The 17,355-nt window shown below is 39.2% G+C and overlaps 1 protein-coding gene across 1 annotated transcript; it reads right to left on the minus strand.

The window, feature by feature from the left end:
* Positions 1 to 6,209: 6,209 nt before the first annotated feature.
* On the minus strand, positions 6,210 to 14,027 carry LOC125487994 (probable G-protein coupled receptor 139). Its single transcript, XM_048620736.1, has 3 exons — positions 13,886 to 14,027; positions 11,489 to 11,572; positions 6,210 to 7,123 (listed from the first exon to the last, which is right to left on the minus strand). The coding sequence occupies exons 1-3, from the start codon at positions 14,025 to 14,027 to the stop codon at positions 6,210 to 6,212; spliced, it is 1,140 nt and encodes a 379-aa protein (XP_048476693.1).
* Between the last annotated feature and the right edge of the window lie 3,328 nt (positions 14,028 to 17,355).

A 17,355-nucleotide genomic window follows, 5' to 3' on the forward strand; every position in this document is an offset into this window, starting at 1 on the left:
GTTCAAAAATTATCTCTCCACCCATCACTCTCTGTCTCCTGCCATTGAGCCAATTTTGGTTCCAAATTAGAAACTGAATCACATCTGACCTGAACTACCCATATGCTTAAAACTGGAACATTTTCGGAGACTTTGCTAAAGTCCAAGAAAACAATGTCTTCTGCTCTACTCTCAGCAATCTTTTTGGTATCTTCCTCAAAAAAAGTTCATAAACGTTTGTGTGACACGATTTTCTGCATATAAATCCATGCTTACTGTCCCTAATCAATCTTGCTTCTTGAAATGTACATGAATCCCAATATTAAAATGACCTTCAACAATTTACCCACAACCGAAGTCAGACTCAAAGATTCATAGATCACGAATTTCTTCCTACAATTCATCTGAAACAAGCATAAAACGTTAGACAAACTACGGTTATCAGGCAACTCGCCACAGCTATAGATGATGCAAATATTTCTGCAAGGTTTCTCACTGTTTCCTCCCTTACTTTACACAACCTTCTAGAGTACATTCGATCAAGTACTCTAAGTTTTATCCATCTTTATATTCTCAAAGACTTGTAGAGCTTCCTCGCCTGCAATGTGAACTTTTGGAAAACGGCAAGATTTATTCTGCGTGCTTTCTAGAACCCTCGTCTTACCCCACAGCAAAAATTGACACGAAATATGCATTTAATATCTCTCGCATGTCATGCAGCACAACAAAAAGAAAGTGGCCCTATTGATCTTTATGGGGCCTTACACTTTCTCGAGTTACCCTCTTACTTTTAACACACTTGTAGAATCTCTTTAGATTATCCTTCCCATTATCAGCTGATATCTTTCAGAAGAATGACCTGACGCTCTTTATATTGGTTAAGAGATTCAATTGAAATAAGATGTCTATATCTAAAAGGACATTGTCTGCTGTTCTTGATTATACCTCAATATCTTTATTCCGTCATTGTTCCTTAATCGCAGCAGACTTATCCTTCACTCTAGCAGGAACATAAGGCCAGTTAACTCTTGTCAAGGCACTTTTGAAAGACTTCCACTTGTCAGACGTTCTTTTACCAGCGAAAAGTCTACTCTGCTCAACTTTTGAATGTTCTTGTCACACACCACTACAATATTCCATACTCATGTTAACACCCGTAATTTTTATAGAAGGCTTATCTTTTTCAAAGGCGATCTTGAAGCTAATAGATTTGTGATAGTTCGAAAGAATTCTCTTAGATTTTTTTTATTCACATTCCCTGTCTTTTGGCCAAAAGAACTTCATTTTTTTTTCTCCTTCTCCAGTAGGAAATTCACATATTGAAAAAGAAAATATTCTTGAATACATTTGACAAATTGTTCATTACCCAAACCTTAAACACTACAGTAACCACAGTCAATGTTTGGAAAATTAAAACACTCATTATTAAAAACTTATTATGCTTGCAAATGTATGAGATCTTACCATTTTTCTTTTCTCAATTTCACTCTTATTATTGGAGACCTGTAGCAGACTACCCTTGGGATGATCTTTCCTTTCGTATGTCTTGTTGAAAGTGGTAAATCTTAAAACAACCTTTCTGGAAGTCAGATAGATTGCTCAAGTATAACATGGAAAAATGAGAGTTGACCTGAGTGAAACATACAGGAATCTTAAGAGGCTTGACAGGTTAAATGCTGAAAGGTTTTTATCCTCATGCGAGAGTCTCGGAGCAGAGGGCGCCCTCTCAGAATAAACGGGTAACAAAAACTTAAGGACGAATTTCTTCTCTCAAAAGGTTGTGCATCTTTGGAATTCCTTACCACACAGAGCAATGGGGGCAAAGCCACTATTTATATTTAAGTGTGAGACAGCTAGATCTTGGTCAGCAGCTGTACAGGATTATGTGGAAAAGACAGACAGTTGGACGTGATTTGATTTGATTTATTGTAGTCCACGGATGGAACGGCACCTGTTGACAAACTGGGCTGTGTTCCCAACCTCCTGTAGCCTTATACGGTTCAGGGCATAGCCGTTGCCATACAAGTCGTGATGCAGCCAGATAGAATTCTTTCCATGCAGCATTTGTAAAAGTTGGTGAGATTAATGTAAGTTTCAAACTTACCCAGTTTTAGCTGTTTGGAGTACTCAGTTCTGAAGAAATGTCAGTTGACTTGAAACTTTACCTCTGTTTTCTATCAATAGATTCTGCCAGACTTCTCAACTTTCTCCAGACATTTCTGTTTTTGTTTCTTACGTGCTATGTTGAACTAATGATGAAATGCCCTGAAAGTAATAGTAGGAAATGGGAATATTCCAGTTATTAACTGGGGAAAACAGTGCATATTCAAACGATGTTTCTAATTTGAAACATTAAATAGAAGGTTAACACAAATCACTGGAAGAAGTTAATGTAATTATAGATGTATTCTCCCAAGTGAGAAATGTCAGAATAAGTGAATGTTGTAAGACATTCTGAAATGGATTAATCCGTTAAATAGTTAAGTGAATTACAGCATTTAAGTTATGAGTGGCTCATGGATAAATTTGATGACTAGTTTGCATTGTGGTCAATTAGTAGATGAGAATGGATGAGTATTTCAACCAGCTCTCTGTTTTTCTTTCATTTATGCTATTTGTTTCTTTTTCATTTGTGGCATGTACCCTTCGCTGGCCTGGTCAGCATTTATTGCCCATCCGTACTTGCCCCTTAACAAGGTCGTGGTGAACTGGAATAGTCCACCTGCTCTGATTCGAGCTACAATGTCGCTCGGAGGGAAACATGTCAACGATGGTGTTTTCATGTATTTAATGCCCTTGTCCTTTCACGTTGAAACTGTGTATGCTTTTGAAAGTTGCTGTATGAGGACCTTTGGAGTATTTAATGATATGTGCACATCAATGTCGTTGCATTGCACGTCTGTTGTGGTTATGTGGATGTGTGGCATGTGTGCAGAGTGTTTTGATGTCTTATTGATAAGCAAAACGAAATTACGGATGATGGTGAAAGTGTATTTGTGTTCTGTATCGATAGTGAATGAATCTGGATAAATAATGTGTGTAGTCCTCAATAAATATTGGGAATGAAACTCCGCTCAGAAATGAATTTTCCATGTGAAGGATGTGAATAAATTATGTTCAAGGTGGTCTGTCGGCATGTTCAGGAGTTACTCTGTGTTTCCTGCTGACCCAATGGATGATCATGAAGAAAGCAAAGAGGAGCTTTTTTTTTGTATCTGTCTGAATCGTTAAACTAATGCCTCCTTGAATAGCCCGCATGTTGGTTGAAATTATAACTACCTGAAACTAATGTAGCCTTGAATGTTGTGTGCCTTTCTTACCTAATTTGTTGCTAGAAACATTTAATCGACAATTGTGAGTTCTACAGTTTTGGATTGAGTAGTTAATTGCACTCAAGCTGTCAATAACGTTTTCTCCTCTCGTCAGGAGAGATCATCTGAATCTCTGCTGACCTTACACAATCATTCACAAATATCGCTTTATCCTGATCTCACCATAATCTCTCAGCAACAATCTGCCATTGCAAAGAGACAACTGGTGTTAAGGTTCAAATCAGGAACCCCCATGCCATCGCCATGGCGTATGGGTGAAAAGGCTGGACATTCTCGTTAACCGCAGCTGGCAAGGCAAATGAAACAACACTGTTAGTGTCACTCTGTTTTACAAACCAGCCATTATCTGATTGAGATAAACAACACCGCTTTCAACAAATTCCAAGTTGATCACTGTGATCTTTAGCTTCTATAACAGAACATTTCATTCTTGAAAAATCATCCCTATTTAAAATCAATTGATGAGGATTTATCATCTTTGAATTGTATCCAAACTTGTTCTCCTACAGTTGACTCTAAGTTTGCCCCGAAAATCTAAGATGAGATGTGCCTTTAGGAGGTACTCCCTCTTCGTTATTTTTCTTAAAAAGGTGTGTTGTAAATGTGGAACTGCGATATCTACACTTCGTCATTAAAACAAAAATGTACGAAAGGTGACCTGAGGGCGGAGACAGGCTCACAGTTTCTGAAGTTGAGTTTTTTTTTGCAGTTTTAGCTGCTCACCAAAGACCTTAACCCTACCCCCATCCCCATCCCTTTCTCTATATTCCTATGTCTATCTCTTAGTTACTGTGAAAACTTGAGTTCTGTCTCTGCTGCTGGATTCATCCTGTCCATGTTCTTTCTTCTGTGCAGGAGAAGTTAGCAAGTGAGGGCAATCTAGTTTGCTGAATTTGATTTTCTCAAGCGTGTGTTTATGGGACGCTGCAATATTGGAACAGTTGATGAGTCGTATTTCAAAAAAAAATAGCATTTTGGTAAACATTTTTATAGATTTAAAGTTGTGTAAATTATTTTTTGTTGTTATTTCTTTTTGGAATTCTGGTATACGAGTCGAGTGTGCTTTTCTTAATGCCCAACAGTCTGACCAATCAAATCACAGCTAGAATCCAACAATGTGCAGGCGTGAAAATAAGGTCAATGTTACCGTCTCTGCGACCTACTTGATTTCTTTTGAGCCGTGTGTCTATTCCATAACACATCACTTACATTCCCCTTATCTCATCCATTGTTTCACCCAGCTGTATCTGTGTATATTTCAACAGACCCTAAAATCCATACCATCTGTTTAATCTAAATTCAAAACTTACAAAGTGATGCAAAATGTCCGATATTTGGTAACTAGTCCAGCTCTTTAAAATAAATGTGAAGATAAAACCAGCATTAAAGTTTCAGGTTTGATGATCTGATCTGAGGAAGTGTCACCAGACCCGAAACGTTAACTCGGTTTTTGTCTTCACAGATGCTGCCAGACCTGCTGAGCTTTTACAGCAACCTTGTCTTTGTTCCTGATTTACAACATTCGCAGTTCTTTTGATTTCCTTAAAATAAATGTCTGATGTTCGATAATCTGATCCAATTTTACAAATCTCATCGTTTTGTGTAATCACGCCCCATTATACGGCCCTCTCTATTTTAGTAATATGCCTAAGTCCCTGAAATTTGTATTTTCTCTTTGTACAGTAGTGAAGAGGGTCTTTGGCATAAACATCCTCTTGTATGACTTCTTAAAACCTACCAACAATGCCCCCCATCTCACAAAAATCCTTTAACTGTTACAACACCACTGCTACACTGCTACAAATAGGGTGTACTGTGAGATTTCACATCTTGGGACTGACATCTTTGTGAATTCCATTAAACAAGGTCTTTCAATCGCTGTACAGTCAAGCAACACAGCAATATGAACAAGGCTTGTTTCCTCAACTGGGGAGTGTGAATAAAAAAAAAACGTGCTCTCTGAAGACAGATGTAGAAGAAGTTAATCGTGTGTGAACCTGGGACTGCAGGTTCTGTGCATCACTGAAAATTGGTTCTTCTATTTAACATTTCCCAGTATCAAACTGTGACTCAATGATGTTGGGGTTTCTACTAACTTTTATCCCGGAAGCAGACCCCTGAAACTCGCTTTCACTTAATGCTACTTTCCTGTTAATCCCACTTATTGTTCAGTTACCACCCTTGGCAACAGTTACTGAGTCGGCGTAAAGAGGACAAGAGTCAAAACTGTCTCAATTAACCATTAACTTTATCAATTTAGTTAAAATGTACATACAATTCACTACCACTTGGTTAATAAAATGTTAACTATGATCAAGCAATTAATAAAGCCTAAAATCCGAGCGCAAACTCATCAGTTTACAATGATGCTCCTTGAGCAGTCAACTAAAATAAAGGCTGATACCCAGTAGCTCAGGCTGGCCAAGCGATTTATCCCAGTCCGTAGGATCATCTCCCCGCTTCCAAGAATGGATCCATAACTTCACAAAGTTTGACCACCTGAGATTTTGCACCTGGCACACCAAATTCTTTAATTTCTATCTTTTATTCTTTGTACCTACTTGAAGCTGTCTGGACCGTGCAGAATGGCAGAGAGATCTAATAAAGTGTTTTCATTTCCCAAATGTCCATGGGAGTTTGTTTATTGTGAGTGGACTCTTCCAAGTGCCGTTGTAAAAGTTCTTGATGTTTCTCAAGCAACCAAAAAAATTCAAAATTTTTTTGCCTGACACAAAAAGCGTAAAATGTTTTTCATGAAAATTAGTACATAATTAGAGAGTCTTCATTACTCTTTTTTGAAACGTTCTGATTTGAATTGAAGAAATTGAAATATTTACTTTTCTATATGGGAACTTGTTGACACTTGAGAACACAAGGAGATAGACAATATGATACTTTTCAACTTTCCTTTTGAAGAACCAACTTCAGAATACCTGACCAAGGAGATGTCAAAACTTTCTTCAGCTCTTGCCGGAATTTACTTTGAACGGCGGCATAAATGCACACATTTGTACACGAATGGAAATACATGAGCATGTAACCAGCTTCAGTGGCAATGTAGGCAGGAGCTGCATAACCTCTTTGAAAATCTTCAGTGTTTGATATCCTTGTTGCTGAAAAGCTCACCATTGCTGTCAGCCACAGAAGTATGAAATTGGCAGATATTGTCAAGAGGAAAATAATGGATTTTCGTCGATTTTCTACCTCTGGGTCTCTTTGACTGTCACTACTGCATCCCCGGATGTTCCTGCGAGATCGATTGGCTACTACAATACGTCTGATTGTCAATAAATTAAACGCGAAAATCGACGAAAATGGAAGACAAACTACACAAACACTTTGTAACCAAGAGAATGCTACATCTGCTAGAGAATTGAAGAAGTTCTCCTTGGGGCGGCAACCCCATTGTAAATGATCAATTACTTTCTCAGATTCATAACTAAACCAATATGGTACGTTACCAAGGAAAACTAAGACACTAATGCTCATTATAACTGCAGTCGCTGTCCTCCCTCTGCAATACTTTGTTTTCAGCCTCTCACAGCATATAGCGACATAGCGATCAAGTGTGGACAGGACTGTGAACCACACTACCAGGTACAGGCTGACTGCATTCATGAAGATAATAAACTTACAAACTCCAGTGCAGGAGAAGAAGGAATGTATAAAGTGAAAACGGAAAATGTGATGCACGGTTACATTGAAGAATATGATCAGAATAGCTGCTGCTGCCATGCCTTGCATGTATGCACAGGTACAATCAGAAATGCCGCAGTTTCCCCTGGAGAGAATTATTATCGTCACCAGGTTCGCTGTGAGTCAAAAGCAGAAAAGTTACAAAACAGGATCCATCAGAAAACAAAGATCGAGAACGTTTGTGACAAAATGCACAATGGCATTACTATTCAATCTTCTGTATAGTTACAGTCTTAATTAAATGTACATTTTTTTTGTAAATTTCATCATGTGATAACTATAGAATATTCAGAATAGAGAGACTGCAAGTTTGCATTGATTCCACCCTACTCGAACTACGTTGTTTCAAATATTATATCGAATAAAGCATATATACATTAGCAGATATTGTTAATATCGGCAACAGGTGATTGTCACCTGGTGTTATCACTGGACTGTTCACTCAGAAGCCCAGGTAATCCCCTGGGAACCCAGTTTCAAATTCCTCCACAGCAGATGGTTGAACTTCAATTTAATACAAATCTGTACTTAAGAGCCTTGATTATTATTTTGTTAATTGATATAAAAACGACAATACTGTTCACTGTGATAACAATGTGTAGAGCTGGATGAACACAGCAGGCCAAGCAGCATCAGAGGAGCATGAAAGCTGACGTTTCGGTTCTGGACCTTTCTTCAGAAATCAATGTTACTGATAGTAGAAGTACTGTTCACTAATGTCTTTCAGGAATGAAAATTGCCATGCTTACATGGTCTGGCCTATACGGACCCCAGACCCACAGTGATGTGGTTGACAGTTAAGTGTCCTGTGGGATAGTATGGATTGGCAATAAGTGCTGCACACAAAAAAAAAGATATGAAGTGGAGACTGACAATCAAATCAGCCTCAACATTTTTATTCAATGATCAAAAATTTGACCAGGATGGTTCCAAACGAACTTTATTTTCGAATAACAATGCCAGAATTTTTGTGAAACCGATAGAAACATAGAAAATAGATGCCGTAGTAGGCCATTCAGAATTCGAGCCTGCATCACCATTCCATTCGATCATGGCTGAACATGCAATTTCGGCGTCCCATTCCCACCCTCTCCCCATCCTCCTGTTCCCTATCGCCACAAGGGCCACATCCAAATCCCTCTTGCATATATGTAAAGATCTGGACACAGGGAGAGGAATGCCCACGTTCACAACTCTCCAAGTGAAGAAATCCTTCCTCATCTCAGTCGTGATTGGCATTCTGCTTATACTTCGACTGTAACCGCTAGTTCTGGGCTTACCCAACATCGAGAATATATATATTTTTTGCTACATATAGCCTGTCCAGTTCCATTAGGATTCTATATGTTTCTTTGAGATTGCCCCTCATTTTCCGAAATTCCAGTGAGTTCAAGACCAGTCGATCCAGTCTTTCCTCATATGTCATTATTGCCATGCTTGCAATCAGTCTGGTGACCCTTCACTGGACTCCCTCAAAAACACCATTGTCCTTCCTCAGACTAGGAGACCAAAACTGCGTACAATACTAAGGTGTGGCCATAAGAAAGCCCTGTATAACTGCAGCAGGACATTTTTACTCTGCTACACAAATCTTCTTGCTTTGAATGAGAGCATACCATTAACTTTCCTCACTGCCTGCCGCACCCACATGCCAACCTCCAAAGATTGTACCACCATGTCACCTAAGTCTCGTTGCACTTTACCTTTTCCTAAACTGCCATAATTCTGATAATAATCATTCGGATAATGTTTTGTGACCAAAAAAGATAATCCCGCATTTATTCTCATTATGTTGCAATTACTAAGTGTTTGCCATCTCAGCCAGTCTTTGGAAGTCACCCTGCAGCTTGTCAGCATTTCCCCTCACCGCACACACTGCCACCCAGCTCAGCGTCATCTGCAAGTTTGGAAATAAGACTTTCAATTCCTTAGTCCATGTTGGGAATGTGTACATTATGAGCAGCTGAGTTCACAGTATTGAACCCGATGGCACCCCGCTCGTCACTGTCTGGAAATCTCAGAAGGACCTGCTTATTTCAAAAATCTGTTTCCGGTCTGCCGACCACTTGTCTATCCTTGTAAATGTATTACCTTTGATACCACGAGCTTTCTTTTTTTCTTTTTTTTAAACTAATCTCTTGTGTGGAAAGTTAGCAAAAAAAGAAAAAAAAACCTTTTGAAAGTCCAGATATAGATTGTCAACTGATTCACCATTTTCCAAGCAACTGGTAGCATGCTCAAAACACAAAAAAAATCCAGAAGAGATGTCAAGCATGATTTCCGTTTACTCCATCCATACTGACTAGGTCTGATTCACAGCTTTCTGAAAACTCATTTATTACATCCTTAATGATTGACTCCAGCATTTAACCTACCACTGATGTCAGACTAATAGCATATAATTCCCCATTACCAGAAATATCAGATTATCATTGGTTTTTAAGAAACATAGGAAAGGGACTGAATATTACCTTAGCAGAGCAAAGTTTTAAAAAGGCAAAGTAACCTGAATATTCGCAAAGATTTAAATCTAATCTTATTTGATTCTTCCCATTTGATTCTCACACAAAGACAGGCAAACAAACAAACGTATTTACTGAATAAATCAGAAAAAAAGAATAAAAGAGTTACAGCCGGACACAGAAGCTGTTTCCACAAACTGTAACACCATGGACACATGGAATTACACCTTCCTGGTTTTCAAATGACATTGGTGTATGCAGATAGCCTCCTGCAGGGTCCAATGTATATTAACATAACTCACATAACTGAGATTCTATTTTTCTTAATGAAGGGCTGAATAATTTACTGGCGCTACTAATTATTTTATGATTCTAAGGGATGTATACGTATTCACTAAGCATATTGTCAGAAGATACCACATGAGCTGTTACAAGGTGTCAAACATCCTCTGTGGAATCCTCTTTTGTGACAATTCAATGATTAAACCCATAGAGTCACATAATCATCCAGTACAGAACACACGCTTTGTGGTTGGTGGCTCAGTGATTTACAATGCGAGGAAGAAGGGTTCAATTCCACTCTCGGCCGACTGTCTGTGTGGAGTTTGTACATTTTCCCTGTGTGTGTGCAGGATGCTGCCTAGTGATCTGGTTTCCTCCCATAGTCCAAAGATGTGCAACTTAGGTGGCTTGGCAACACAAAATTACCCGTGGTGTTTCAGGTTGTGTAGTTTCGATGGGTTAGCCTTGGGGAATGCAGGATTGCAGGAATAGGACATTGGGATGCTTTCAGAAGGTCAGTGTCCACTCAATGGGCCTAATGGCCTGTTTCAACTCTGTAAGGATTCTGAGTTCTCATTCACGCCGACAAGTTAACACACAGGTAACTAATCCCTTTTGCCAGCATTTGGTCAATATCCCTCTAAATGTTTCCTATTAATGTACTTTTCCAATGTCTTATAATGTTATAATTGTGCACATCACCCAGACTTCCTCTGGTAGCTCATTCCTTGCATGCACTGCCCTTGGTGTGTAATAATTGCGTTTTAAGTTTTTCCCTCTCAACTTAAACCTATGTCCTCTAATTTGGGAGATCCCCAGTCTTGGAAAATGAACTTTGCTATTTACAGTTTAGATGCCCTTAATAATTAAATAAAGTGCAATGTCAGAACTCAGCATTCTACGCTCCAGGGAAAGAAATGTCCGAGACTAACCAGCCTCCCCATATAACTCACAAGCTAAATCAGCAAAATCCTTCGTTTTCTATGCACAATTTCCAGTTTAAAAGGCTCCGTCCTGCAGCACAGCGAACAGAACTGTGCACAACATTTCATATAGTGGCTCACCAACGTCTCTTACAAATGCAGCATGACGTCTACATGTAATGTAGTAACCAGCGAAGGCAAACGTAACAAATGTCTTCTCGCATCCTATCTGCATGCAACTCCGCTTTCAAGGAATTGTGTTCCTGCACCCCAAGGTAACCCTGTTCAACAACACTCCACCACCATTATCTCTGTAAGTCCTGCTCTGGTTTGCCTGAATAGAATTCAATACCTGTCATTTGTCTTAATACCTGTCACTTCTCCTTCCTCTCGTCAAGTTGATTATGATCTCTTTGTAATTAGAGAAAACCTTCTTCACTCTCCACGGTAATACCAATTTTGGTGTCATCCAACAACTTACTAACCATCTTTCATATGTTTTCAAATCGTTGAAATAAATGATACTCAACAGTAGATATCGAAACTAACCTTGCAGCACATTGCTTGTCACAGGCCAAGAGCAATGCTGTTTAACACTTCCAAATTACTGACTTACCAGGAATGCCAAAGCCTGCGAGAATTGGGTAGTAAATTAAATTCATCTGTACAATTATTGGCAGTGCCATTCTTACAACAATGCCTGATTCACGTTTTCAATTGTAAAGCACCAGAGAGCAGTGAATATTCCCTTCTTATAGAGCAAACGTCCCTGGTTGAGGACAAAATAAACATGTCACAACATTTTCAGTGTTACGTTCACAGAAGAAATTTTGCTGCTCCATTTCACCCAACTCGTCCATGAGGAAAAAGCGCAGCTGAGTAACAGATACACCTTTCACTAAAATAAACAAAAGGAATAACATTGCAGAACCAAGATGTTTGGCAAATGCACAGAGTAACAGGAAAATGTCATTGTTCTCAATTATTGTGTTGGCTTTCTTTCAGTTCTGATGATTATGGTAAATCTTAAACCGTATTTTGTAAAGTTGTTAATTTCGGAACCACACAAGGAGAGAGTAGATCTAAGGGTGATATCATTGAGACGTATAGGATTCCAAAGTAGCTTGGCAGAGTAAATTCTCAGAGAATAAGTTCCTTCATTGCACAGTCTCTTGTCAGTGGAGACAATTTTAGAATAAACTGGCGCTAATTTAAGAACGAGATGAGGAGGAAATTCTTCTCACACAGTGTTACAATTCTTTAGAACATGCCACAGAGAGCTGTGTAGGTAAAGTTCTTGCGCATATGTAAGACTAAGTTGGATAGAATTCTTGATGTGCATGAAAATCAAAGACAATGTGGAAGAGCATTGATGTGGACATAACGAATGTTAAATCAGACTGACTTGAATAAATATTGGAACAAGCTCCAGGGCCTGAATGTCATTTTTCCTGTTCCTACTTCTGATGGCCTTATACACAGTTTTTATTTGACCCGTGCTTTATTCCAGAATGATGTATTTCATTACCTATTGTGGCCATTTTCCTTTGACTTTAGTTGTGCCGTGTCATAGAAGTATTTATATCGAAATAGATAATCATATCAACACTTTGCTACAGAGAGCGATAAGAGCTGTGCCCTACCGTGCATTTAAATTTGAGATAAATTGTGTTTTGTTCTGGAAGTGAATCGAAGGTTATAATGAAATGATGGTGAAGTGGACGCAAGATGTGTAGCATTTGCCAAGAACTTCGTGAGCACTGGAGCAGATCTGACGCATTGAATGGCAAACTCGTGTTCCTATTTCAAACAACAAAGAACATTACAGTACAGCAACAGGCTCTACCGACCTCCAAGCGCGAACTGATGCATTTTCCTTTGAAATTGTCTTCACTTACAAGAACCATATTCCTCTTCCCTTCCTATTCATCTATTAGTTCAGATGCTTCTTGAATGCTGCTCTTGTGGCTCCCACCACTTCCTCGAGCAGCGCATTCAAGGCACTCAACACCCTTTGTGTGAAGAACTTGCCTCAAACATCTATTAAACTCCCCACCCCGCCACGCACCTTACTGTGTCCTCTAGTAATTGACCCCTTCCAACTGTGAAAAAGTCTCAAACTTTACATTCTATCCCTGCCATTTTCAATCTTTTGAAATTCTGTCAGTTCACCCTTCAACATCCTGCGTTCCAGTGAAAATCATCCCAATCTATCCAAACTTTCTTCAGAGCTAAAAAAAAACCCATACCAGGCAACATCCTGATAAAACTTTTCCATACCCTTTCACAGTATCCACATCCTTCTAGTAGTGAGGTGACCATAAATGGATGCAATATTCCAAGTGTGGCCATAGAAAGTTCTACAAAGCTGCAACATAACTTATTATACTGCATGCCCCTTCCAATCTGCACTGCTACCTTCAGTTATCTGTGGACCTGACCACTCAGATTCCTCTGAACAATACGTCTAATGGTTCTGCTATTATGCATAATTTCAACCTGTATTTGAACTTCCAAAATGCATCACCTCATATTTTACCCAATAAACTCCATCTCCCATTTTTCTGCCTATGCCTCCATATGAATCCATATCATGCCGTATTTATTCACTTAGGCCTTCTAATTCCTTGTTTAATTTCTTTTCCACATTCATTAGAGACGTCAAGGGCTTCATCAGTTCCCATCATAGTAGACTGTATGTCTGCTGACTTGTTCTTTTTAACCAGGATTATAACGTATCGGTCATCGAAGGTTCATGTAACTCATCAAAGCTATCCTTCATTCTCGCAGGATGTGCCACTCCTGAACTCTTATCAATTGCCGTGTGAAATACTCCCATATGTCCAGCATGGATTTCTCCTCAAAAAGCCGGCCACAATTGCAATCCACCAGTTGCTGCCGAATGTTTCTTTAGTTCACCTGGACGAAATCAAACACCTTCACCCGAGCACTTTTGTTATCCCGATCTATGAGTATGGTCACGACTCCTGAAATACTCCCCACTAAAACTTCACTTAACTGGCCGGGCCCGTTTTCCAAAACTAGGTCCAGCATAACCCATTTACCGATTGGACTGTTTATATACAGTGTCAAGAAACCCTCTTAAAAGGCTAGTACAAATTCTGCTCCATCAGTCCTCCAAAAACGTGAGTCCAAGTCAATATAGGAGAAGTTACAATTACCCACCAAAATAACTTTGCTCTCTTTTTACATCTTTCCAAAATCTGACTACATATTTTCTCCTTTGCCTCCCGTTGACTGTTGGGAGGCCCCAGCACTGCAATTTCATAGTCCCTATTCTTGAGTTCTACACATATTGCATCACTGTATGAGTCCTCTGATGCATCCTCCATCAATACAGCTGTTAGGTACTCCTTTGCCAGTATTTGTCCACATCTTTTACATCTCGTTCGATCACGTCTGAATCATGTAACCACTGGGACATTCAGATGCCAATCCTGACCCTCTTTCAGCCAAGTCTCCTTAATCGCACTTCTGACATAGTTCCAAGTGCTAACCAAAACTTCAGCTTCCTTCGATTTTATGTTGCTTGTGTGTTGTTGCTGCCTTGACCAATGTCTCAGTTTTCTGTATTGGTATATTTTGCAAATTGTACCGTCATCTGCTATACTCAACAACACTTTACGTTATCTCGTTGGTGCCACTACCTGATGAATAATTGTCCACTGTGAGTTTACAGGCCTGTGAGGAGATCTTCCGTTCCCCACTGGAATCTGTATGTTAAATGGAACAACATTACAGAATTTTATCACGTACAGTATCAGGTTTGGCTGATTGTCACCTTGTTTTCAACTTTAGATCTACTTATTGAGGCTCAATTAAACAAGATAGTGCACACTTCTTTTGAAATGCGTGCAACTTTGAAGGTAATGTCGGTATTCCGAATATCAGCGAGTTTCATTAATTTCATTTCCAGCGATCGACGTTACTTTTGCATTGCCCTGGGCACCACACACGTAATAATAATGCCTGGAATCTTTTCTGATAGCACTTTTCTCTCTTTAACCTCATTTGAATTTGCTGTGATTATAGGCAAAGTCGCAACATTCAATTCTGCCAAATCATTAGCTGCAGGTTGGTTAACACTTCTCACAGACAATATTTGAATCTCTGCTACTGGAGAAATTATTTATTGCAAATTGTCACGGATCTTTGGCAGTGGCTGCCATGGCATTTAATAAATTTGGGATAAGGTTGGCAGCTTTCTAATTGATGACACATTGAAGGGTTATAGAGAGTGGGCAAAAAAGTGAAGTGATCAGATCATCACATTCCGATTAAATAACAGAGTCGGCTGTCTGGTTGAATTATCTCCTTCTGCCTTCAGGTCTTATTTTTCCACTGTTGCAGGCATTAAGTCACATTCTTAGTGCAGTCTTTGCAGAAGAACACAAATATATGGCCTACTAATGTATTTTATTGTTCCAACATAGTGACAGAAAGCAAAGACAAGTCAGCCTTCGTATCCCTGTATTTGCATGATAGTAGAATTAATGCATTCAATGAACATCAAAATTGTCCCAATGGTTGCTTTCATTTAAATATTCGACACCAGACATGATGTTTACAGTTAAAACAAGAAGGAAATAAAACAACATTGGTCATGCCGAAGCCTCAGAAAATCAAATTTAAGCAACTTTGTTGATAATCTAATTAATATCTATTATTCAAACACAATATTGGTTAATACTACCCCATTCACACATCGTCAGAAAGATAAACATATTTCAGGAATAATCTTAAAAGAAAGACAAAAGCATAAAACGGATGGTTCCAGTGTTAACTAATTAAGGCAGATTTTATGGTTATCTGCTGAGCAAACTGGCACCACTGTGACTTTACATGGGGCATGGAATGTGGCTGTTTAGGACTTGGTGAAAATGTTTGTGAACTGTTTACCAGTAATATAAAATTGGCTGGGATTAAGCCCCTGACCTCTCTTGGGTTAACCCAACTAGTTCACTAATTTTCTTTTGGGAAGGAGACTGATGCCCTTACTTGGTATGGTCTCCATGTAATACCACACCATCTGCAATGTAGTTGAATCTTAACTGCCCTCTGAGCAATTATGTACGGCTAATATATGTTGGCCTGTTCAGCGATATCCACTTCCTGCGAATGACATTGAAAAAAAAAACTCCATGAATTCCACTATAGTCCTGCCCAGAAGATTCCTTGAATTTCGAATCTTTAGACCGTATGCCCCCAAAACTATAAAACAATATTAAGGACGACAGCTACTCTTTTTCATTCGGTAGTTTTCTGTCAATATTACATCTTAAAGTGCTGCACTAATCTTACTGTTTCATTAGAGCAATGCCCAGATTTCCTTCAACCACTTCATTTATTTTGTTGCTTTTTCAAAATAAATCAAATAAGGCGCCTGTATTCTTTTCTGCAAAGAGATTGCACAAGTTTAGATATTTCCTTTTGGAACTTAGACAATGTTCCTGGCTTTCCTTGAAAAGAAGAGCAAGTTTGATTACTTATATATGGTTTTCCGTTGTGAGCAGCATCACTCCTATCACAAACTCAGTTTTTTGTTACTGCAACTCAATGTTGACAAATGCCCTTTTTGAAAGGAAACTGCTGTCCTAACATTCCACATGACACCACACCCTCAGCAAAGTGTTTGACTTATAACTGCCCAAGGTGGCTCAGTGGTTTGCACTGGTGGCCCAGTATTCAGGCGACTGTCAGTGCGGATTTTGCATGTTCACCCCATATCTGCTTGGTTTTGCTCCAGTTTCCCCGCAGTGTCCAAATATGTTCAGGTTGGGTGATTTGGCCAAGCTAAATTACCCTTTGCCTCAATTCATTCATGCAAACAGGGTTTCTAACCTGAACCAGTCCCATTTCCCTCGATGAGCATATATCCCTTTAAACCTTTCCTTTCCATATAGCTGTTAAGTTCTGTCAAATCAACCACCTCTCCCACTTCGTATGATAGCTCGTTCATATCTGCACCACCCTCTGCATGAAAAATTGCTCCTCGGGTCACTTTCAAGTCATTCCGCTCTCACCTTTCAACGTCAGCCGTTAAGACTTGCAGAAAATACCCGGTCTATTCATCTTATCCATGCACATCGTGATTTTATAAACCTTTATCAGGTCGTCCCTCACCTCCTGCGCTCCAAGAAAGAAATCCCAGTCTATGTATCCTCTCTGTATAACTCAAATCTTTCAGGCTCAGTAATATCTTTGTAATTATTTTGCACCCTTTCCTGTTTAATAAAATCTTTCCAATGGTTGGATGATCAGAATTGTATGTGGAATCAAAGGGTGGCCTTCGCAATGTCTTGAAGAGCCGCAACATGATGACCAAGCTCCTGTACTGAATGATATGACAGTTGAAGGCAGGTGTGCCAAACTCCTTCATCATCCTGTCTACCTATGGTACTATTCTCAAGGAAGGATCGACATGCACCCCAATGTCTCCCTGATCGATTAGACTATCATTAGTTGTAAAAGTCCTGAACTTATTTTTCTGAGCAAAGAGAAACACCTCACATATTTTTGTATTAAACTCCATATGTCTCTCCGCAGCCCATTTCACCAGTAGATCAAGACCTTATTGCACTCTTCGATAACTTTCTTCACTCTCTACCATACCACAATTTTTTGTGTCATCCACACAATTATGAGCTCTGCCTCCATATG

Source organism: Rhincodon typus, chromosome 48, assembly GCF_021869965.1.
Source record: "Rhincodon typus isolate 14 chromosome 48, sRhiTyp1.1, whole genome shotgun sequence".
Lineage (NCBI taxonomy): Eukaryota > Metazoa > Chordata > Chondrichthyes > Orectolobiformes > Rhincodontidae > Rhincodon > Rhincodon typus.